Source organism: Cricetulus griseus, chromosome 9 (genome assembly GCF_003668045.3).
Source record: "Cricetulus griseus strain 17A/GY chromosome 9, alternate assembly CriGri-PICRH-1.0, whole genome shotgun sequence".
In the NCBI taxonomy this organism is placed as follows: Eukaryota; Metazoa; Chordata; class Mammalia; order Rodentia; family Cricetidae; genus Cricetulus; species Cricetulus griseus.
This window is the reverse complement of record NC_048602.1, coordinates 23,920,284-23,944,755: the sequence shown is the minus strand read 5'-3', so window position 1 is coordinate 23,944,755 and position 24,472 is coordinate 23,920,284. Positions and strand designations below refer to the sequence as shown.

The window sequence follows — 24,472 nt, the reverse complement described above, 5'->3', positions numbered from 1 at the left end:
TTGATCTATTGGCAGATTTTGTTAATTACTTAAAGCTCCGTTTGTATTGCCTATTTCCCAAGAATGACTTCAAGTGGTGAAAAAAAAAACCCAGGAAATGCAACTGAAAAAAATGAGTCATTGCCCTTGATGACCCGCTGACTGCCAGGAAGCATCCTTGAAATCTTGCTAGCTTGACTGCCCCAGCTTGTGGTTTTAAAGTATAAAATGGGAATGCAGACTTGACTGGAACCTATGTCTTTCAGGAGTTAGACCCTGGCTTCAGTCCACCAGTGGCTTCAGGCCTCTGTTGCACAATCACTGTTGTTGAAGTGTCTACTTATCCCCAAAAGATTTCTCAACACTGTTTCAAAACTCTGAAGGGGGCTGTCACATTTACTTCTGTCCCCCTGCCAAATCCCACCCATCTGACCTCTCATACTTGGGTGAGTTCTGTTCTTCTGGGAAGCCTAGAGGACTGTGGATTGCACTTTGCTTGGCATGAGCAGAAGGGCTCCTAGCAGCCTCCTCTGAAGCATATAAGGGCCATTTCCATTCAACACTTGAGTGAGCCAGGCATCTCGGGGAGCCTCACCGAAGCTCACAACTCTGTCAAGATGACTGACAATATCACCTGGTTTAGTGGGATTCAGATTGTGCCTGGATTGTTTACTGTGGAGAATTTGTCTTTTGCTCAGAATTTTTTGATGAAAGATGATGACGTCATCTTAGTGACCTATCCTAGATCAGGTAAGAAAAGTGTGTGTGCGTTACTTGTGGTGGTTTTGTGGTTAAACCATGTCTTAGCTACTTTTCTATTGCTGTGAACAGACACCATGACTAAGCAACTTATAACGGAAAATACATATTTGGGTTCCTGCCTACAGTTTCTGAGTGTTATCACATAATCTTCATGGCAGGGGCAGAGCGGCAGACCTGCAGGAATGTCCCTGTAGTAGTATCTTAGAGATTACATCTGATTTACAAATGCAGGCAGAGAGACGGGACTTGGGCTTTTGTAGGCTTTTGAAATCTCAAGTCCATATCCAGTGACATAATTCCTCCAAAAAAAACCCACATCTCCTCCAACAGGACCATTCCTAATTCATCCCAAACAGCTCCACTAACTAGATATCAAGCATTCAAACTTATGAGCCTATGGGGGCATGCACACCCAAATTACCAATATCTATATATTTTCTCAGGTCAGTTCCACCATTTTCTTTCTTTTTTCCTCCATTTTTTAAATTTGAAGTAGAAACAAGATTATTTTAGCTGTCAATCCCAGTTCCCTCTACCTCCCTTCCTTCTCTGCCCCCACCCCAACTAACACCTACCTATCCCACACCCTTTCTGCTCCCCAGGGAGGGTGAGGCCTTTCACAGGGAGTCTTCAGAGTCTGTTGTATCCTTTGGGATAGGGCCTGGGCCCATCCCATGTGTGTCTTGGCTCAGGGAGTATCCCTCTATGTGCGATGGGCTCCCAAAGTCCATTCCTATGCTAGGGATAAGTACTCATCTACTACAAGAGGCCCCATAGATTTCCGACACTGACACCACGTTCATGGAGTCTGGATCAGTCCCATGCTGGTTTCCCAGCTATCAGTCTGGGGACCAAGAGCTCTCCCTTGTTCAGGTCAGCTGTTTCTGTGGGTTTCACCAGCCTGGGGGTCTGCTTCTACTTCCACCAGCTGCTGGATGAAGGCTCTAGGATGGCATATAAGTCAGTCATCAATCTCATTATCAGGGGAGGGCATTTAAGGTAGCCTCTCCTCTGTGCTTAGATTGTTAGTTGGTGTCATCTTTGTAGATCTCATTTACCTAGTGCCTGATTTCTCTTTAAACCTATAATGGCTCCCTCTATTATGTTGTCTTTTATCTTGCTGTCCTCTATTCTTCTCCCAACTAAACCTTCCTGTTCCCTCATGTCCTTCTTACCCCTCCTCTTCTCCCCTTCTCCCCTTCTCATTCTCCTAGCTCCTTCTCCCCTCCCTCCTATGTTCCAAATTTGCTCTTAGAGTCCTCCTTGTTTCTTAGCTTCACTGGTGCTGTGGATTTTAGGCTTGTAATACTTTGCTCTATGTCTAAAATCCATATATGAGTGAGTACATACCATGTTTGTCTTTTTGTGACTGGGTTGCCTCACTTAGAATGGCTTTTTCTAGTTTTATCTGTTTGCCTGCAAATTTCAAGCTTCCATTGTTTTCTCCACTGAGTAGTACTTCATTGTGTAAATGTACCACATTTTCTCCATCCATTCTTCAGTTAAGGGACATCTAGATTGTTTCCAGATTTTACCTATTACAAATAATGCTGCAATGAACATTGTTGAATGGATGTCCTTGTTGTATGAATGTGCTTCTTTTGGGTATATGCCTAAGAGTGGAATTGCTGGATCTTGTGGTAGACTCATTCCCATTTTCTTGAGGAGTTGCCATACAGATTTCCACATTGTCAGTACAAGTTAGCACTCCCACCAGCAGTGGAGGAGTGTTCCTCTTTCTCCACATCCTCTCCAGCATAAGCTGTCATTGGTGTTTTTGATTTTGGCCATTCTGACAGGAGTAAGATGGTATCTCAGAGTTGTTTTGATTTGCAATTCCCTGATGGCCAAGGATATTGAGCACTTTCTTATGTGTCTTTCAGCCACTTTAGATTCCTCTATTGAGAGTTGTCTATTCAGTTATGTACCCCACTTTTTAATTGGATTATTCGGTGTTTTGGAGAGTAGCTTCTTGAGTTCTTTGTATATTTTGGAGATCAGCCCTCTGTTGGATGTGGGGTTGGTGAATATCTTTTCCAAATCTGTGGGCTGCCATTTTGTCTTGCTGACTGTGCCCTTTGCTTTACAGAAGCTTCTCAGTTTCAGGGTATCCCATTTCTTAATTGTGGATCTCAGTGTCTGTGTTCCTGGTGTTATGTTCACGAAGCAGCCAGTCTCCTGTACCAATTCGTTCAAGGGTATTTCCTAGTTTCTCTTTTTCATTTTCATTTTTATTTTTTAATTTGAATTACAAACAAGGTTGTTTTACATGTCAATCCCAGTTCCCTCTCCATCCCCCTCCACTGCCCCCCCAACTAACACCCTACCTATCCCATACTCTTTCTGCTCCCCAGTGAGGGTGAGGCCTTCCATAGGGGGTCTTCTGTGTCTGCCATATCCTTTGGGATAGGGTCGAGGCCTATCCCATGTGTCTAGGCTCAGGGAGTATCCCTCTATGTGGGATGGGATCCCAAAGTCCATTCCTATGCTAGGCATTAGTAATGATATGTGACAAGAGGCCCCATAGATTTGCGAGGTCTCCTCACTGACGCCCACATTCAGGGAGTCTGGATCAGTCCTATGCTGGTTTCCCAGCTATCAGTCTGGGAATAAAGAGTTCTCCCTTGTTCAGGTCAGCTGTTTCTGTGGGTTTCACCAGCCTGGTCTGGACCCCTTTGCTCATCACTCCTCCTTCTCTGCAACTGGATTTCCATTCTGCTCGGTGTTTAGCTGTGGGTGTCTGCTTCTACTTCTACCAACTGCTGGATGAGGGCTATAGGATGGCATATAAATTACTCATCAATCTCATTATGGGGGGCATTTAAGGTAGCCTCTCATCTGTTGCTTAGATGATTAGTTGGTGTCATCTTTGTAGATCTACAGACATTTCCCTAGTGCCTGATTTCTCTTTAAACCTATAATGGCTCCCTCTATTAAGGTATCTCTTATCCTACTTTCTCCTCTAATAAGTTCAGTGTGGCTGGATTCATGTTGAGGCCTTTGATTCATTTGGACTTGAGTTTTGTTTATGGTGCTAAACATGGATCTATCTGCAGTCTTCTACATGCCAGCATCCAGTTATGCCTTCACCATTTTTGACGATGCTTTCTTTATTCCATTGTATAACTTTAACTTCTTTGCCAAAAATCAGGTGTTCTTAGATGTGTGGGTTAATATCAGGGTTTTCAACTCGATTCCATTGGTCTACCTGTCTGTTTTTGTGCCAATACCAAGCTGTTTTTAGGACTATAGCTCTATAATAGAGCTTGAAGTCAAAGATGGTGATGCCTTCAGAAATTTCTTTATTGTACAGGGTTGTTTTGGCTATCTTGGGTCTTTTCTTTTCCATATAAAGTTGAGAATTGTTCTTTCAAGGTCTGTGAAGAATTTTGCTGGGACTTTGATGGGGATCACATTGAATCTGTAGATTGCTTTTGGAAATATTGACATTTTTACTATTTTTGACATAAAGCAAAGGATTACCAGCCTACAATCCACACGGCCAGAGAAGCTAGGAAACAAGGAGGACTCTAAGAGAGACATACAAGATCCCCTGGAGAATGGGAAAGTGACAAGATCTCCTGAGCAAATTTGGAGCATAGGGGGAGGGGAGAAGGAGCCAGGAGAATGAGAAGGGGAGAAGAGGAGGGATAAGGAGGACATGAGGGGCAGCTATAGATTGCTGTTTCAAAAATGCAGAAAAAAATTATGTTCACACAAAGGTCAACACGAAGATATGATCTTAATTCGAGGAGGTCGATATGTTTAAAATGATATAAAATTGTGCAGTATCTGCATCACCTTCTGTCACAGTATTTATGCATTTTAATAAGCCTGCTCAACATAATTTGAATGGAAAAAATAAGAACCAAAGAGGGGCATGGCTGGAGAGATGGAAATGCTGTTAAGAGCAGTTGCAGAGACTTCAGTGTCTACATATGGTGGCTCACAACCATCTGTGAATCCTACGTAAGTCCTAGACTTTGGGGCCAAGGGAGGAACTCAGACAGAGTAGGAACCTGGAGGCAGGAACTGAAGCAGAGGCCATGGAGTCGTGCTGCTTACTGGCTTCTTCTCCTGGCTTGCTCATCCTGCTTTCCCTTTTATTCATTCTAGGACAATTCACTCAGTGTGACACTGCCCACAGTGCCCTGGTCCCCCCTACACCCATCATTCATCAAGACTATTCCCCGAAGGGTTCCCTAAAGGCCAGTTTGATGGTGGGATTTTCTCCATTGGGGTTCCCATTTCTCAGATGACTCTAGCTTGTGTCAAGCTGACAAAAACAAACAAACAAACAAACAACATACAAAAAACTGACATTGGAGGGTGTTAAAGGTGGAGGACATAGTAGAACAAAAGCAAAAGCAAAGCAGAGAGGGGCGATACTGTGGGTGAATAATTTTAAGCAGAGTTGTGGGTGTGAGGAATTGGGTTGTTAGACCGATGCCCGTATAGGTAGGGCGGAAGGATTTTCCAGGATTAAAAAGTATAATGAAATCACTTGGAGGTCAGCTGCTTGTATATACACAGAAACACCAAAGATAAATCTAGGAATACAACCAAATAAAATGCCTTCCTCATTGAACGTAGGAAATATTTATTTACTGTGCTAACGGAACACAAACTTTGACTGTTGCCATTGTCCCCCAACCAGGAACACACTGGATGATTGAGATAGTCAGTCTCATTCTCTCCAAAGGGGACCCTACTTGGGTTCAAACTGTCAACAGTCACACCAGGTTTCTATGGATTGAAGATAAAGATTCACAGAAACTACTGAAGGGCCCGGATCGACCACGTCTCCTGGCGACCCATCTTCCCATACATCTGTTTCCCAAGTCTTGCTTCACATCGAGGGCTAAGGTGAGTGGATGCTTGCCTCTGTGATGGAATCTAACAGGACCCTGGTTTTATTTGTTTGTTTTCGAGACAGGGTTTCTCTGTGGCTTTGGAGGCCGTCCTGGAACTAGCTCTTGTAGACCAGGCTGGTCTCGAACTCACAGAGATCCACTTCATTAGCTAACCTGGCACAAATCTGGTCATATTCAAAACCGGGGCCTCGACACCCATCTTCCTAAAACTCTCATGTAAGGACACACAATTCAAATGGCAGTGCGTCATTAACTTATGAATGAATCGACAGAATTCTTGTTAACTCAGAAGACAGCTTTCAACTTTGTTTTTTTTTTCTTTTCCATGTTTGTAAGTGGCGTGTGCATATGTGTGGGCAAAGGAGTTAGGGGGTGCATGTGCAGCTGTGGATGGATGCCTGTGGAGGCTGAAGGTGTACGGAACCATTCTCAATTACCTTATTCTTTTAAAATCTCTGTTCTCTCTCTGTGTTCTCTCTCTCTCTCTCTCTCTCTCTCTCTCTCTCTGTGTGTGTGTGTGTTCTTACTCTCTCTATGTTCTCTCTCTGTGTCTCTCTCTGTGTTCTGTGTGTTCTCTGTGTGTGTGTGTGTGTGTTCTTGCTCTCTCTATGTTCTCTCTCTGTGTCTCTCTCTGTGTTCTGTGTGTTCTCTCTCTGTGTGTGTGTGTTCTTGCTCTCTCTATGTTCTCTCTCTCTGTCTCTCTCTGTGTTCTCTGTGTGTGTGTTCTCGCTCTCGCTCTGTTCTCTGTGTGTGTTCTCTCTCTCTCTCTCTCTCTGTGTGTGTGTGTGTGTGTGTGTGTGTGTTCTCGCTCCCGCTCTGTTCTCTCTCTCTCTGTGTTCTCTCTCTCTCTGTGTGTTCTCTCTCTATCTCTCTCTTTCTCTCTCTTTCTCTCTCTCTCTCTCTCTCTCTCTCTCTCTCTCTGTGTGTGTGTGTGTGTGTGTGTGTTCTCGCTCCCGCTCTGTTCTCTCTCTCTCTGTGTTCTCTCTCTCTGTGTGTGTTCTCTCTCTCTCTCTCTCTCTCTCTCTCTCTCTCTCTCTCTCTCTCTCTGTGTGTGTGTGTGTGTGTGTGTGTGTGTGTGTGTGTGTGTGTGTGTGTGTGTGTGACTATCCACAGTGTGGGTCCAGATAGTTAGCTTTGTTCATCAGGCTTGGTGGCAACTTCACCAGTTCTTACCTCATTCTTCCTGAGGCAGGCTCTCTCAATCAAACACACTTCACTAGCAAGACTCTTCTTGGTAACCAGCATACTCAGGGCATCTCCTGACTCCACTTTCTGAGGGTGGAATTACAGCCTGGCATTTATGTGGTATATTATTAGTTGAGGTTCTCTAGAGTGAGAACTTATGGAATGGGCACCCCTCTAGTTTATTGGAATGACTTTCAAGCTGCAGTACAACTGATCTAACAATGGCTAGCTGTGAATGGAAAGACAAGATTCCAGTAGTTTCTCAGTCCCATGAGGATTATGTGTCTTAGCTGGTCTTCTGCACATGCCGGGATCCTGAAGCCTTAGGATGCAATACCAATGAAGGGATAGGTGTGCTGGCAAGTCCAGGGCAAGCAGGCAAATATGTTGCAGGCTTTCCTTCTTCCATTGTCCTTATATAGATTTCCAGCAGAAAGTGTGGCCAGATTAAAAGAGAGTCTGCCGGCGTCCCTGTCGGAGGAGCAGCAGCTGGCAACTGACTTGAGGAGACTATCCCACCAGGAAAGAAAACCCTGATGTGTCAGAGCCAGCCAACCTCTCAAACAGTACCTGAAATGGATTGTGAGGATTAATTTAAAAAGTGATAAAAGACAGACTGTAGAATGCAGAGGACTCTCAGCAATACTGCATCGGTCCTTAATTTACCTCTCATAGCACGCTGTACTCAAAGCAAGAAGGTGGGGGATGGAAAAGACTTCCTTACCATGGTTCAAGGAACAAACAAGCATAATCCCCTCCTTAATTCTCAAAACGTCTAGTCACCATGCCTTTAAACATCCTGCTATTGGCCAAGATGGAATGGAAGTCACTGTGGGCTTCCACACTGATGGGTGAATCTAGAATAAGCAAGGTCCTAAGAGCCTTGTCCCTAGAGTGTTTCTTGCTTGATGTGACTTTTCAGGTTTGCAACTGTCATTTTTCTCTGGTATCTGGCATGGTGATAATGGGCCTGGGGAGATCCCCACTGCCCTTAATGCAGTATGATCATCTATTGGAAATATCCCTGTCTACTGGGGATTTTAAATTGTGGATTATGTTGAAGATGACTTCCTCCTAAGCTATATTGTTTAACTGGCACGATGATTTTATACAATAATAGCATTAATTTAAATAGAATTTTGATGATTGAGGGGTACACACACACATATAATTATGAGAGGTTAATTTATTGGAAAAATGAACATTGTTGATGGTAGGATAAAATGTCCCCCCATCTGACCTGATCAAGGGAAGTTTGTGGATCCCACTCTGAGAGCTGGGGAACCAGCATAAGGCTGAACCAGGCCCCCTTGAACATGGATGTCAGTTGGAAGACCTGGGCAGTCTATGGGGCCTCTGGCAGTGGACCCAGTATTTATCTCTAGTGCACAAATGGATTTTGGGAGCCCTTTCCCTAATGAGGGATACTCTCTCAGCCTAGATACATGGGGAAGGACCTAGGTCCTGCCCCAAATGATGTGACAGACTTTGATGATGCTTCATGGGAGTCCTCACCCTTCCTGGGGAGTGGGATGTGGGGGTGGGGGTCACAGGAGGACAAGGGGAGAGGGAACTGGAATTGGTATGTAAAATAAGATTCTTTTTAATTTAAATAAAAAATTATTTTAAAAAATCCAAAAAAAAAAAGTTTCCCTTGTTTCTGATAAAGTAGAGGCTGCAGGGGTGTCACACAACTAGAACACATGAATTTGTCTCAGCTACGATTCACTCTGAAATCTGTGAACACATCTCCCAACATTTAGATTAAAAGAATTTAACCTAGCTGGCTTACAGGGTGTGAATTTTTTAATCATTAATCTAAGCCACAGTTTATTTGACTCTTTAGTTAAAAGTTTTGAAGATAAGTTAAATATATGCTGAGATGTTTTTGTTAATAGCTTTGAGGTGGAAAAACCCACGAACTGTATCTAAAGTTTTAGAAAGGCACGAGGAACTCGGTAAGGTCAAGAGACAAGAAGGAACCCACCCAATTATTATTAGCTGCTGTGCCTTTCTTTGTGTGATGGCTTGGTGACCAACACGAATGATTAATTCCTTGTGTCCATTTCTTCCCTCAGATTCTTGATATTAAAAAAACAAACTGCTAATAAGTTACTATGTACCCTGAGGATTTAAAATAGAGATGACTGAATATATATATATATATATATTTATATATATATATATATATATATATATTATATATATATATATCTGTGTCATTCTTCTAAGATGTCTATAAGATTATCTAGTGAGATAAATAATAAAATGATTAGCACTTTCCTTTAACTACGATATGCACACTGGATATAGAAGAACTGGCTGAGAAAATGCTCTGCTTGCTTCCACTCTGTTAATCTATAACAAGTTAATTGGATATAAATGCATGTGGGTTCTTGGGACAAATTGTTTTCCACTGTATTCAGTAAACTGTTTAACCATGTAAGGGAAGTGTTCTTTAGTTTATTTTTTTATTAAAACAATATCTTTTGTTTTACATACCAATCCCAGGTCCCCCCCTTCCCTTCTCCCACTCGTTCCATCTTTCCCCCACCCAACCCTCCATCCAATCCTCAGAAAGTGAAAGGACTCCCATTGGGAATCAAAAAGTCTGTCACATCACTTGAGGCAGGACTAAGTCATGCCCCCCTGTATCTGGGCTGAGAAAGGTATCCCTCTATAGGGAATGCACTCCAAAAAGCCAGTTAATGCACAAGGGATAAGTCCTGGTCCCACTGACAGTGGCCACACAAACTGTCCAAAGTACACAACTGTATCCCACATTCAGAGGGCCTGGTTTAGTCCCATGAATGCTCCCCAGATATCAGTCTGGAGTCAGAAAACTAGCACCAGCTTGGATCAGCTATTTCTGTGGGTATCCCCATCAGGGTCTTGGCCTCTCTCTTCAACTGGACTCCATGATCTTGGCACAGTGCTTAGCTATGGATATCTGCATCTGCTTCTAGCAGTTACTGGATGGAGGTTCTATGATGACAATTAAGATAGTAACCAATCTGTCTACAGTGAAGTACCAGGTGCAGGCACCCTCTCCACTATTGCTTAGAGTCTGACCTGGGGTCATCCTGGTGGATTCCTGGGAATTTACCTAGAGCCAAGTTTCCAAGTAAGCCCACGATGGCTACTTCTATCAAGATACCTTTCCTTGCTCTCCCTGTGCATCCTTTGAGTATATGACCAAAAGTGGAATTGCTGGGTCTTGAGGTAGATTGATTCCAAATTTTCTGAGAAACCACCATACTGATTTTCAAAGCAGCTGTACAAATTTGCACTCCCGCCATCAATGGAGGAGTGTTCCTTTTACTTCATGTCTTCTCCAGTATATGCTGTCATCAGAATTTTTGATGTTAGCCATTCTGACAGGTGTAAGATGGTATCTCAGAATTGTTTGGATTTGCATTTCCCTGATGGCTAAGGAAGTTGAGCAATTCCATAAGTGCCCTTCCATCATTTGAGATTCCTATGTTAAGAATTCTCTGTTTAGATCTGTACACCATTTTTAATTAGATTATTTTGCCTTTTGATGTCTAGTTTCTTGAATTCTTTGTATATACAGGAGATCAGCCCTCAGAGAGATGTGGGGTAAATGTTCTTTTCCCATTGTGTAGGCTGTCATTTTGTCTTATTCAAGCTGCCCATTGCCTTACAGAAAGTTCTCATGTTCGCAAGGTCCCATTTATTAGTGGATTCTCTCAGTGTCTGTGCTCCTGGTGTTATATGTAGGAAATAGTATTCTAGGCCAATGTGTTAAGGCTACTTCCCAGTTTCTCTTCTATGAGGTCCAGTATGGCTCAATATATGTTGAGATCGTTAACCATTTGGACTTGAGTGTTGTGCATGGGGATAGATAAAGATCTATTTGCATTCTTCTACATATCAGCTTCCAGTTATGGCAGTACCGTTTGTTGAAGATGATTCTTTTTTATATTGTAATATTTTAGTGTTCTCTTATGTGGTGGGGGCTGGTTGTGGGTGTGGGGATGTTGATCTCAGGTCTCTGGGGGTATTTCTGGGTACAAGTTGGGCTCATAATGTGCCACCATGTGATAAGGAATAAAGAGCAGGGCTGTCTAGCCAGCAGTCCAAAGACTCACCTCCTACAGGTACAGGAGGGGCCAAGGGTGCTCGAAAACACATTTTATACCTGTATTCATTGTAATCACTCACTTGGAAATTAGAATGTAACCACACTGTAATTTTTATGCATCTTGAAAGATTTTGGTGGGACATATAATTTGTAAGGGTAAACATAAGGTAAGTTAGAAAGTGAACATCAAGAATCAGAGAGTTAGAGGAAAAACTGAAGAGAAGCAAACCATCTAGAATGATAGAAGGAAAACACCATGGATGCTGTAGAGGAAGAACACAGAAGCATAAAGGAAATATCAGAAAGAAACCATCTGGAGAGTATTGTGTCTTCTCCCTTACTCCCTCAGATAAAATCTTAGTATGGTGATTCCATGGATTGCCTTTGAGCCCTGCACTAATGCAGGCTGTTCTGAATGGCAGCAGTGTGTGTCTTCCTGCCTCAAGATTTGGAACAATGGCATGTGTCATACCATCTTAAAATCTGAAGCAAAGGCATATTGTCTTCCTGCCTCAAGAGCCAGATCACTGTTGTGTCCTCCATTTTTGGATTATAGTTCATTTCAGATAGTAGTCAAGTTGACAACCAAGAATAGCCATCACATGTGTTTTTCTGAGGATTCCAAACTCCGATCTTCATTTTTGTGCAGAAAACATTTTAAGCCCATGGTTCTTAACCTTGCCAATGTTGAAGCCCTTTAATCCAGTTCATCCAGTTGTGAGGAGTCCCAGCGATAAGACGTTTTTCATTGCCACTTCATAACTATTCTTTAGCTACTGTTGTGAATAATAATAGAAATACCTGTGTGCTCTGATGATCTTAGGGGACTCCAGGTTGAGAACCACTGCTTTAACCACTGAAACATTTTTTGTAGCCCTTCTAATTTTCTTACAACATGGAACCATGCATACCTGTGGTAGTTAATTAAACTTCTCCAGATGGAAGATCAACTTAAGATCCTTTATCTCAGAGTTAGGGAAATGATGGGAGAGAAGGCATCCTTACATCGAGACACTCATAGATGGAAAGAAAAGATGCAGGTCATCATGTGACCTTCACATGAATGTTGTAGCTTTTTGTAAAGACTTAAATAGTTTGGTTTAGGATGTGGAGATATAAGCAATAGTGAAATGAAGACAGATAGACATTCTTTTTTAAATTTTTAAATTTGAATTAGAAACAAGATTGTTCCAAGTTCCCTCTCCCTCCCGTCCTCCTCTACTATTCCCCCAACTAAAACCCTACCTATCACATGTCCTTTCTGCTCCCCCTGGATGGTGAGGCCTTCCATAGGATGTGATCAGAGTCTATTGTATCCTTTGGGATAGGGTCTCGGCCCAGCCCTGTGTGTCTTGACTCAGGGAGTATTCCTCTATGTGGAATGGGCTCCCAAAGTCCACACCTATGCTAGGGATAAGTACTGAACTACTACAGGAGGTCCCGTAGATTTCCAAGGTTTCCTCACTGAAACCCATGTTCCTGGGGTCTGGATCAGTCCCATGCTGGTTTCCCAGCTATCAGTCTGGAGAGCAAGAGTTCCCTGATGTTCAGGTCAGCTGTTTCTGTGGGTTTCACCAGCCTGGTCTGGACCCCTTTGCTCTTCACTCGTCCTTCTCTGCATCTGGATTTCAGTTCAGTTCAGTGATTCGTTGTGGGTGTCTGCTTCTACTTCCACCAGGTGCTGGATGAGGGCTATCGGGTGGCATATAAATCAGTCATCAATCTCATTAGGAAGATAGACATTCTAATAAACTCTCTTCCTCTCTTTTAGATTATTTATATCATCAGGAATCCAAGAGATGTTGCTACATCTATTTATCATATCCGCAAATATACACCTAATGTGAAGATTCCTAAGAATTTTGAGGAATTTTTAAATGCCTTTATCCATGGTGAATGTAAGTGGAAACTGGAACACCAATTTAATATCTTGAAATCAAGGCAAGGCCAGAGATCCGTGCTGCATGTTTAAAATCTAAATCTGTGGGTCACAACAGTTTAAAATTTATTCAGTGTGGTACTAGAAGGATGGTTTAGCTGATAAGAGTATGTACTACTCTTGCAGATGTCCAAGGTCGGTTCCTAGCATCCATGTCAGGTTCCTCTCAACTGCTTATAACACAAGACCCAGGGGTCTAGCACCCTCTACTGACATCTACAGATTATTATTGCAATACTGCAATAATATATGCACAAACTCACACAGAGATAAACATATGAATGAAATTAAAGTAATAAAACAAATCTTTTAAAATTTTACTCAATGTTTTGGGGCTGGAAAGATGGCTTAGTGTTTAAGAACATTGGCTGTACTTCAAGAGGACCACGGTTCAATCCCCAGATCCAACATGGCAGCTAACCACTCTCTGTAACTCCAATTTCAAAGGATCTGACAGCCTCATACAGACATATTTGTAGGCAAATAATCAATGCTCATAAAATAAGATAGATAAATTACTGTTTGTTTGTTTTTTTTACTCAGTGCGATGTCAAGAATTTTATGGGCAGTCAGATATATTCTGGCTTTTATTTAATACATTTTTTCACTTAGAAAATCAATTGTTATATACCATACAGGTATGAGTTTTCAGCTATTCTTTATTTTAACATTTTTCAATTAATTGTTTTCAGATATTATATCCATTTACTTAGTGTGCATGTTTATGGTGTTTCCTGATGGGGATTTCTTCTGCACATATGTTTGTCTTATTGGATGATGAATAAAATACTGTGGCCAATAGGGCAGCAAGGTAGACAGGTCTAGGAGATGAGGAGGATTCTGGGAGGTGTAGTTAGAGTGAGTCACCCTATAGGCTGCTGGAGGAGTAACACCATGCTTGGAATTACTGGGTAAGCCACAGCCTCGTGTCTATACATGGATTGATAGACATGGGTTAATCATTAAGATAGAGTTAGTCAATACAAAGCCAGAGCCAACCACCTACAGTTTGATAACTAACGTAGCATCCTGTGTTTCTTTGGGGGCCCTGAGGCAGCTGCCGGAACTGGGGACGTAATTCCGCAACAAAATGGCACTTGCAACATGGTTGGCATGAATTTCCACTTACAACGTGACAAAAAGATTAAAAGGGATTTTAGAAAGAAAAGAAGAGAGACAAGCACAGCTTCTTGGTGGCAGCATTTTTGTTTTTCAGGCATCTGTTTTGCTAGAGACAAGCAGAAAATCGCACAGCTCCTTTAAGGGAAGTTTCCTGAGTCAGAGTAAAAAAACAAAACAAAACAAAAAACCTGCAAGGCTATTTTAAGAGTCCCTTCTACCAGATAATAATGGCATGTATATGAAGCTGACAGCAGCAAGGGCCAGCATGCTGCCTGGCAGATTTAGCTTTTACTCATAAAGGATTAGGAGTCGAGAAACTGAGCACATTTCCCAGGGCTGGTAGTAAACTTCAGCCCACCATGTTGGAAAGCCAGTGGGTAAAACAGCTGCTGCTTTCATTTTAGCAAAGCAGCCAAGAAAGGGCTGCACAGCTCTTTTGCCATGCTGTTTAGCAGATTAAGACTCGTGGCCAGAAAAAGATATACAGTGAAGGCAGATTCAGAGGGAAAAAGTAAAACCTCTAAAGATTTACAGTGTGTGTAAGAATATGCGTAGGATTGCAGGATAATAGAATGAGGATAAATGGTTATAAAAGAAATAGAGAGGTGGGCTGTGGTATCACACACCTTTAACCCCAGCACTTGGGAGGCAGAGGCGGGAGGCTCTCTGTGAGTTCAAAGCCAGTCTGGTGTACAGAGTGAATTCCAGGACAGGCCAAAGTAAACAGGAAAAAAATAAAAGTAAAAGATATAGAGTTACAATAAATTAATAAATAAATAAGCCTTGTAAATATGGAAAATACACAGAGTCAGGTTACTGTATGTTATTGTGTAATCTTTACGTGTTTTGATTGCTGAGTAAGAGCAACAACTTCTAAAAGTTACATGAGTATAAATGCTGGATTAATACAATATATTTCTCTCTCTCTCTCTCTCTCTATATATATATATATATATATATATATATATATATATAATGTTTTGGCATCTAAATTGTATAAGGACATGTTACTTTAGAAAATTGACATTATTTGTGTTTCCACAGAAAATGAAAAGCTGTGGATTCCTAATGTGATGAAGGGGTCTTGATGAAGCAAGACCCCTGAAGCAATAGTCAGGTGATCCAACATTGAAAACATCTGAGATAATGCATCTTTACAGACTACTGCATCAAGGACTTAGCCAGGAGTCTGTGTTTTCCAAGGATCCCCATGATATTTCAATCCCCCCCTAACAGCAAGAAGTAGTTTGGAGAGAACCAAGTCCAAATTCTCAAATATTGTTTATGAATGTTTGTTTTAATTTAAATGGTGTTGGTTATAAATGGTTAATGATTACAACCAATCCCCTTTTAAAGGAAAAGGGGGGATTAGGCTATAGGAATGAATACATTGCATTGGAATGGATTTTCATCTATTGATACAAATTTAAGGTCAATTTTTTCCGTGTATATTTATCCTCTTGTTTAGGTATTGTGTTTCTATAGCTCATTTAGAAATGTAATATATAATTAAGTACAGATTATATATTGTTACCTATAATAGTCCAAACTTATGGTTATGATAGTTAGGTTTTCTAGATATATAGAGATGTATTTCTAATGGATAGGCATTCTTCAAAGACCTACTGAATGTGGTATTTAAAATGGGTTAGAGTTTTTCATGACAGTGAGACACAACATGCCCCTGGTAACACCAATTATACCACAGTAGAAGATGGGCATCAAAGAAACTTGCTATGGAGTTTGCCTTTGACATGGCAGAACTAGCCTTTTGGACAAGAAATTGCTCTTATCTGTACTGTTTGACTGTATGCAGTATAGACTGGGAATGCTCGACCCACAGTGACTGCTCAATTTGCAAAACAAGACAATCCTAGGGACTCCACACCAGCAAGACCCGTAAAGCCCAAAGCAGAGGAAGAAGCAGAGATTGACCTTAAAAACTATTTTATGAAGATGATAGAGATCCTTAAAGAGGAAACGAGAAAATACCTTAAAGAAATAGAAGAAAAATAAAAAAAATACATGGGGAAAAGACAAACCCAAAAAAATCAAGAAATAAACAAATCTCCTTTTCTCCATTTTTAAATTTAAATTAGAAACAAGATTGTTTACATGTCAATCCCAGTTCCCTCTCCCTCCTCTCCTCCCCTGACCCCCACTAACACCCTACCTATCCCATACCATTTCTGCTTCCCAGGGAGGGTGAGGCCTTCCGGGGGGGGGAATCTTCAGAGTCTGTCATATCCTTTGAGATAGGCTCTAGGCCCTCCCCCTGTGTCTAGGCTCAGGGAGTGTCCCTCTGTGTTAAATGGGCTCCCAAAGTCCACACCTATCCTAGGGAAAATACTGATCTACCATAAGAGGCCCCATAGATTTCTGATGTTTCCTCATTGAAACCCATGTTCCTGGGGTCTGGATCAGTCCCATGCTGGTTTCCCAGTGATCAGTCTGGGGGCCAAGAGCTCCCCCTTGTTCAGGTCAACTGTTTCTGTGTGTTTCACCAGCCTGGTCTTGACCCCTTTGCTCATCACTCCTCCTCTGCAACTGGATTCCAGTTCAGCTCAGTGATTAGTTGTGGGTGTCTGCTTCTACATCCACCAGCTGCTGGATGAGGGCTCTAGGATGGCATATAAGTCAGTCATCAATCTCATTATAAGGGGAGGGCATTTAAGGGAGCCTCTCCTCTGTTGCTTAGATGGTTAGTTGGTGTCATCCTTTTAGATCCCTGGACATTTCCCTAGTGCCTGATTTCTCTTTAAACCTATACTGGCTCCCTCTTTGATGGTATCTCTTATTTTGCTCTCCTCTATTTTTCCCTCTACACAACCTTCCTGATCTCTTAGAAGAGAAAGAGAGAAGTACCCTTGGACAAATTGGTACAGGAGACTGCTTCCTGAACATTACACCTGTAGAAAGACACTAAAATTGACAATTAATAAATGGGGCCTCCTGAAACTGAGAAGCTACTTTAAGGCAAAGGACACAGTCAGCAAGACAAAATGACAGCCCACAGAATGGGAAAAGATCTTCACCAACACCATATCGGACAGAGGACTGACCTTCAGCCCTTTTCTTGTCTGTGTGAACACTGCACCCATGTGGTGCAAATACATACATACACACAAACATACATACCAGCAAACATTCATACACATGAAATAAGGTTAAAAAAATCTTTTAAAACCATAGGTAGTAAGTGTGTATAGTTTTATCCTCCAAAGAAAGCAAATATGAACTAACTTAACCAATGACACAATTGTATTATAGACCTCTAAAGGTATCAACTTGAAATCCATTGCCTTCCTCAAAGCAAATTCGTAACTTATAATCATGAATAAGAATATTTATGAGGTACGAAGTTCAGTAGTCACTTCTTTTTTCAACTCTATTTCCATAGTGCTTTATGGATCTTGGTTTGATCACACCCTTGGATGGTTGACAAGAAGAAACACAGAGAACTTCCTACTAATGTCCTATGAGGAGCTACAAAAGGTAATTCCCATTTCCTGGGCTTCCTACATTCCCCATACCTGCCTCTGTTTCTTTACTTTCTAGTTCTCTCAGGGTAAACAATCAAGTAAGGCAGCAGGAGACTGTCAGGTGAGCATCCATTGTCAACTTGACACACCCATGAGAGAGACTATGAATGGAGAAAATGCCTGTACTGGATGTCTGTGGGAGCACTTTCTTGATTAATGATTAATGTAGGGGAGCTGAGCCACTCTGGGCACAAGATCCATAGGCAGGTGGGCTTGGGTTGTTTAAAAAAGTTAGCTGAGCAACCCAGAGGGAACAAATTAGTAAGAAGCATTCCTCGGTGGTGTCTGCTTCAGTTCCTGACTTAAGATGACTCCCTGGCTTTCCTCAGGGATGCTCAAAACCCATAGCTGGAAAGCCCCTCCTTCCCCAGGTTGCTATTGTTCAAGATTTTGTTGTGGCAATAGAAAATCAAACTCAATGTGGTACGGTGTGTAAAACACAACCTTTCATTGTCTACATAACCTATACAAGTTCAAACCCTCCCTGTGACTCACTGTTCTCCTAAAACTGCAAAACCATTAGCTTTCACCCAGCACAATAAAATGACAAAAGTCTAGAATAGTGAGTGTCAGGGGATGTGTTACTGCTGTCTGGTATCCAACTTCCAGCAATTCAGGGCTTTGACAGGAATCCATGGAGTTGGGAAGTCTAAACTTTTTTATCTGTGAAGGTTTAGGGAAAAAGACACAAACTCTCCAGGTGATTTACTTCTTTATTCTCTTCTTCATATTTTCTCTTTATTCTCTTTCTCTGTACTCTCAAGTTTTTTCATAGCTTTTATACCCCAGCAATACAAGGGTCAAAAACAGTTGCATTCCATTTCTCAAGTGAATGAAAATAGGTAAAAACATCTTTTTATCTCCCTCACATGGTTAAACATTTTATTTATTACAAGTGAAAAACAAATTATTACAAGAACCCACATAAATTCATATCCAAGCAACTTGAAACACATTAACTGTTTGGCAAGCAAGGTGTTCGTTCTTACCAGATATTTTTTACTGGCATGCTGCATTTTGCAGTTATAAAGAGCAAATTTCTTTCTTTTTTGAGACAGGGTTTCTCTGTGGCTTTGGAGGCTGTCCTGGAACTAGCTCTTGTAGACCAGGCTGGTCTCGAACTCACAGAGATCCACCTGTCTCTACCTCCTGAGTGCTGGGATTAAGGGTGTGCGCAATCACTACCACCCAGCAAGAGTAAATTTCTTAATTTACTTACTGTGAAAGTTAACTGCATAAGAAATCCTAAAGAATAACAAACCTTAAATGACAATGAATGAACCAGCTCAACTTTAAATCTTTAGAGTACATATGATATATATATATATGGAATTAATCATCACCTTTGGTCATCAGCCAAACCTAGCAAGTAATAATTGGGGCTGCTTTTGTCTTGTCCTCTCACCTTAAGTATGCACCCGTTGTAAAATTTTATTCTAACTTTGTTACTTTTAAAGATATGTTTCGGCTGTGATGCACTCTGAGACCTGTGGACACATCTACCAACATTAAGGTTAACAGAATTTAAACCAGCTGGGCTACTGGGACTCAGTCATTTTTCTTAACTTAGGCTACAATCCATGCAGCTCCTGAGGTGAAACTCACAGATGGTGGCTGTGAGAAGTATCCTGGTATCTATTTTTATTCACTGACACTCTGGATTTGCTATCATTACTATTATTAGACAGTACAGCTTGGGGAGGTGACATCTTCTTGACAAGCCACAGGTAGAAATGCCCAGTAGAATGGGATGTTTCCAAGAGATACACACACTGTGTTACAGGCAGGAGAGATTGCCCCAATCCACTCTCACCATGGTAGATACCAGAGAAAGAGAGCTGCAGCACACTTGCAAAGGCACCGCAGAAGCAAAAGACACTCCAGGGACTGCAGTCCTGTGGCCTAAATGAGACTGGCCCATCCGAAGATTCCCCTCTGCTGGGCTGATACAGGGACCTTCGATTGCAAGTCATTGCTCCTCTGGCATGGCCAATGGCAATGTGTAGTTGACAAGTTTCAGTCATGTCTTATTAAATATATGGGCTTCATCCAAATGTTCCCTCATTTGCTGTGTAAGAATCAGGATACTAGCCTGGCATATGCTCTTGTTTCAAATTCAACTTTGTTAGTGCATGGAAGTTATCACAGTGGATCCCATCCTGACAAGCTGACCACATCAACACATTTGATGCCGGGCACCTCAATACATTCAAACTAGGGCCAATGGACAATCAAATGGACAACTGGACTTAAAATTTAAGAACAGGACCTTTCATATAGACTTTCAGAGAGTGTAAAAGTTTCAAGACCTAATTCAGAATTAAGGACGGGGTCAACCAGCATCTCATCATTGTAAGGTACATACTATATACAGCAATTCCAAAGCCCCATAGAGTAGTGGTTTTTCATGTAGCTCTTTCTTTTCTTCAAATGCACTTCTATTAGCTGATGTAATCCAGTGACCACAGAGATTTGGTTTATTTTGTGGTATACAGTGTTTTCAGAAAGTGCCTGTTTGTTTACCACCCACAAATTTCAAACGAGGTTACATCTATGTGGATTCATGAGCCCCAGTTTTCCAATAAAATTTGCCAATAGAAAGTAGGCAGTAAAAGTTAACAATGACCATCATGGGGAGGGGTAGAAAAATATTACATGTATTCTTATATGGCATCCAGATTAGCTTTGCATTGGCACACAGGGAAAAGTCGATGACTGTTCAGTTGTGGGGAAGGACTCCAGGAAGGGGTGAGATGCACAGCAAAGGATGATGGGTGATGAGGAGAATTTGAGCGCAGTACAATGATATACAGGTATAAAAAGTAATATAATGAAATTCCACATTTTCGTATCCTTAATTTATGTTTGCAAGGGAAAACCTATGGGCTTGAAGTTGGCTCAGCAGGTGAGAGCATTAGCTGCTCTTCTAAAGGACCTGGTTTTGGTTCCCAAACCCATGCCACTTAACTGAGAACTGCCTGTAACAATAGCTTCAGGGGAATCTGATACCCTCTTTTGTCCTCCTGGGACACCTACACACGCGCGCACACACACACACACACACACACACACACACACACACACACACACACACACACACACACCTCACGCACACCCCGGTGTGCGTGCGTGCCTGCAAACACACACTGAACTTTTTCTTCAATCTGGGACTGTCAGTCAGACTTGATGAAGGAATAGGTTTTCTTTACAAGAGTCCTGAATCCTTTCACAATGGAAGACAGAGTATGAAAATTGGTGGAGCTGAGACTGGAGAAACGGTAAAGTGGTTAAGTGTACATTCGGCTTTCTCAGAGGACCTGGGTTCCATCCCTGGCACCCGATTCTTGCCACTCATCCACCTCTCAGTGCAACCCAAAGGGATCCATTGTCCCTTTCTGTCCTCATACGGTAGTACATCTTCATGCTTCATATATATATATATGTATAAATATATATTTATATGAACCATTATATAGTATAAATTTATCATAAAATTCTATTTTATATCATAATATATGACAATTCTATAATATATACATCATATATAACTAGTAAGAATTATACATATGCATTATAAATTTATAAATATATATTTATATACTAGTATATATTATATATAAAATATATAATGTAGGATGTTTGAAATGCAATATTATCTCAGACATCAAGGACATATTCACCAAGATAAGAACTCAAGGGCTCTGTCCGCATCAGTGCTTGTTTCTATTCTCCTCATCACTCCTTTTCCACCCACAGGACCTCAGAGGCAACATGCAAAAATTGTGCCAATTTTTGGGCAATCATCTGAGTCCAGAACAACTTGATTCTGTTGTACAAAATTCATCCTTTTCAGTCATGAAGGATAATAAGATGTCCAACAGTATAAGGCTAAAGAATCCAGAAGATGAGACTGACTCCAATGTGCCATTGCTGAGAAAGGGTGAGAGAGTTAGAGCACCAAGGTTGTGTTGTAGTAATGGGAAGGTTTCAATGTTTGCATAAAGCATGAGGCATGAAAATGCATGTGCCTGGAAGTTAGCATCGTGTTCTTTCATGTTCTATCAGAAGAGTCTGCCCACAAATCCGTTATTGAGATCTTTATAACAATGGTAAAGCAGAAGAGGAATGAGTGGTACCCATGCCCCATGGCTCTGCCTGGGCAATGGACAAGTCCTGTGTATACACTTAGACCATTCAGTCTCAGTGACAGTGTCCAAGTCTGTAAAAACCAGAGATACAGTTACAGTACAAGACTTTTCAATTCAGAGGGTTTTGTGGATTGCAACAGATGACACGTGTAACCATCCATGGGTCTACATAATACATAGATCGACATTTGTCCATAATAGAATCTTTTGACATATGCAGTGACTTGGATGGATTCCAGTGACTTTATGCTGAGCAACAAAAGTCAACAACATAAATCTATACATAACATATTTATGTAACATTCATAAAATAAAAAATTAATTTCAGATGCAGATAATATTCTGTTGATGTTCAGGGATCCAGGCTGGTGGAAATTGATGGTTCATATTGACTAAAGAAATAGTAGTACTAGGAGGTGTTTGTGGCAATGGACTGTCTGTGTATTTCAGTGGAAATGGCTTACACAATCTCACACGGAGAAAAGTGATGTAAAACACATCCATTTCTCTAGGGAGATTTTATTTTCTGATCATAGCATTGTGTAAAACTTTCCTGAACTTTAATACAACCTTTTGAAGAATAGTTTAAAGACAAATACATTTGGTGCTAATTCTATGAACTGGTACTCTATCGTGTGGTTGCCATTTTTTTCCACTGGTGGGTGGTGGGAGGGACGTTCAGTTTTGAAAACTTCCAAAGTTTTCCTTCAAAGGTTCAAGCCTAGGATTTTCCATGTGACATTTCTGATGCTCACAGCGGCCACACTGAAATCATCTCAAGTCCCATCTCTTTTGTGATAATGCAGTTTTGACAATTGCAAGTTGGTATGAAGTAGAAAGTTATAGGATGCCTCATTTAGTTCTGGATGCTAACTGGATCGACCAGATGAGAGTGTGACAGACTTGGCTGCTCATTGGAGATTTTCGTTCACTTCCCTGGTGCTTTTCCTTCTGTGTTTGACAGGCCGTTGTGGGGACTGGAAGAATCACTTCACTGTGACTCAGAGCGAAGCCTTTGACAAAATCTATCAGGAGAAGATGTCAAGCTTGGATCCTGGGCTTTTCCCCTGGTCAGAAGTTTGATTCCCCTCCATTCCAGACAGGCTTAGTCAGTGTAGCCCTGGCTTTCCTGGAATTCACACTTTAGGCAGGCTGGCCTTGAAGTTATAGATCTGCCAGCCTCTGCCTCCTGAGTACTGGAATTAAAGTCATTCACCACCAATGCCCTTGTGTCTGTTTTAGAACTCTTAATATTATCTACTCATACTTAAAAAAATCTATATGTGCTTGGTTTTTTGTCAACTAGATGCAAATTACTCATCTGGGATCAGGAAATGTCAATTGAGAAAATAGCCCTATCAGATTGGCTGGGAGGAGGGACTGCCCACTCAAGGTGGTGCCATCCATCAAGAAATGGGTCAGGGATGCATGAAGAAAAGCAATCTGAGCAAGCCATTGGGAGAAGGACATGGGAAACAAGCCAGAAAGCATCAATCCTCCATTGTCTCCACTCCAATGCCTTCCTCGGTTTTCCCTGATGAATGACCTGTAAGCTGAATAAATCCCTAACAAGTCTCACAGCAATGGAATGAAGACAACAACGCTATAATTTTGAGTTGCCTCACAGCACAAAACTCAGAGAAAAGATAGTATTTAAAAAAAAACAGTAGTCTAGAGTAGACATATCTGTCCTAGTTTCCAAACCTAAAATTCAAGCAAGGAATTCATAATAAAACATCAACTTATTGTCACTTATTAGTAACCATAACGATGAATTTAACTGATATGGAAGGAGGTTGGCAGAGAAAAGTATGTGTTTGCCTGAGATTTAACTGTATAGTTAGGAGAAACACACAAATTGTCAACACTTTCGTAGTCAGAACTCAAAACAGCCAGAGCTATAGCAGCAGGTCAGCAGTGGAGAGAGCATCATGGCTCTTACAGAAGATGGGAGTCAGACTGTACCCACACCTGGCCCTCACAGCTGCCTGTAACTCCAACTCCAAGAGATCTAGTGCCCTCCACAGGCAGCATTACCCATGTGCACTCATGCAAACAATTTAAAAGAAAAGTAAGGAGTAGGGATTCTATTATGTTAAGAAAGAAATCTGCACTGCAATAATTATATCATTTAAGTTGAAGTTGAATTATTAGGGTGGGAAAAAGTCAGGTATTTCTATTACAAAAGCTCAAATGAACTAGCAAGTATTTTATTTCTAGTTCTTAAAAAATAGTTTAAGGACTGGAAAAAAAAGCTCAGAGATGAAGAGTATTCATTACTCCAGCTGGGGACCCAAGTCCGACTCCTATATCTACAGTTCCGGGAGATCTGATGCCCTTTGACACACCAACACACATGTATCCTCGAAGTAAATATTTTCTTAAAAAGAAAAAAGGAATCTAATTATTCAGTGGTTCATGAATTCTGTGATACTGCAACTGTTTAATGCAGTTCATGTTTTATCCCTAGAGCACAAATGGACTTTGGGAGCCCATTCCCTATGGAGGGATACTATTGCAGCCCAGATACAGCAAGGAGGGCCTAGGCCCTCCTCCAAATGATATGACAGACTTTTCAGATCCTCCATGGAAATCCTCACTATCCTTGGGTGGGGGGTGGGTTGGGGGTTGGTAGGGATCATGGGAGGATGGGAGGTCAAGGGAATGGGGACATGGATAATGTAAATAAGAGCGCTTCTACAATAAAAGGGAAACGTGATCTAATTATTCAGTAGTCCGCGAGTTCTGGAATACTGCAACTGTTTAATACAGTTCATGTTTGGGTGACCCTCCCAACAACAAAGTTATTTCGCTGC

At 41.4% G+C, this 24,472-nt stretch overlaps 1 protein-coding gene across 1 annotated transcript; it reads left to right on the top strand.

Moving 5' to 3' along the window:
• Positions 1-435: 435 nt before the first annotated feature.
• LOC103160274 (3-beta-hydroxysteroid sulfotransferase-like) lies at positions 436-24,248 on the top strand. Its single transcript, XM_027430797.2, has 6 exons — positions 436-729; positions 5,399-5,607; positions 12,677-12,803; positions 17,367-17,461; positions 21,265-21,448; positions 22,621-24,248. Exons 1-6 carry the CDS (start codon positions 597-599, stop codon positions 22,737-22,739), a joined length of 867 nt encoding a protein of 288 aa, XP_027286598.1. The 5' UTR covers positions 436-596; the 3' UTR covers positions 22,740-24,248.
• Positions 24,249-24,472: the final 224 nt, after the last annotated feature.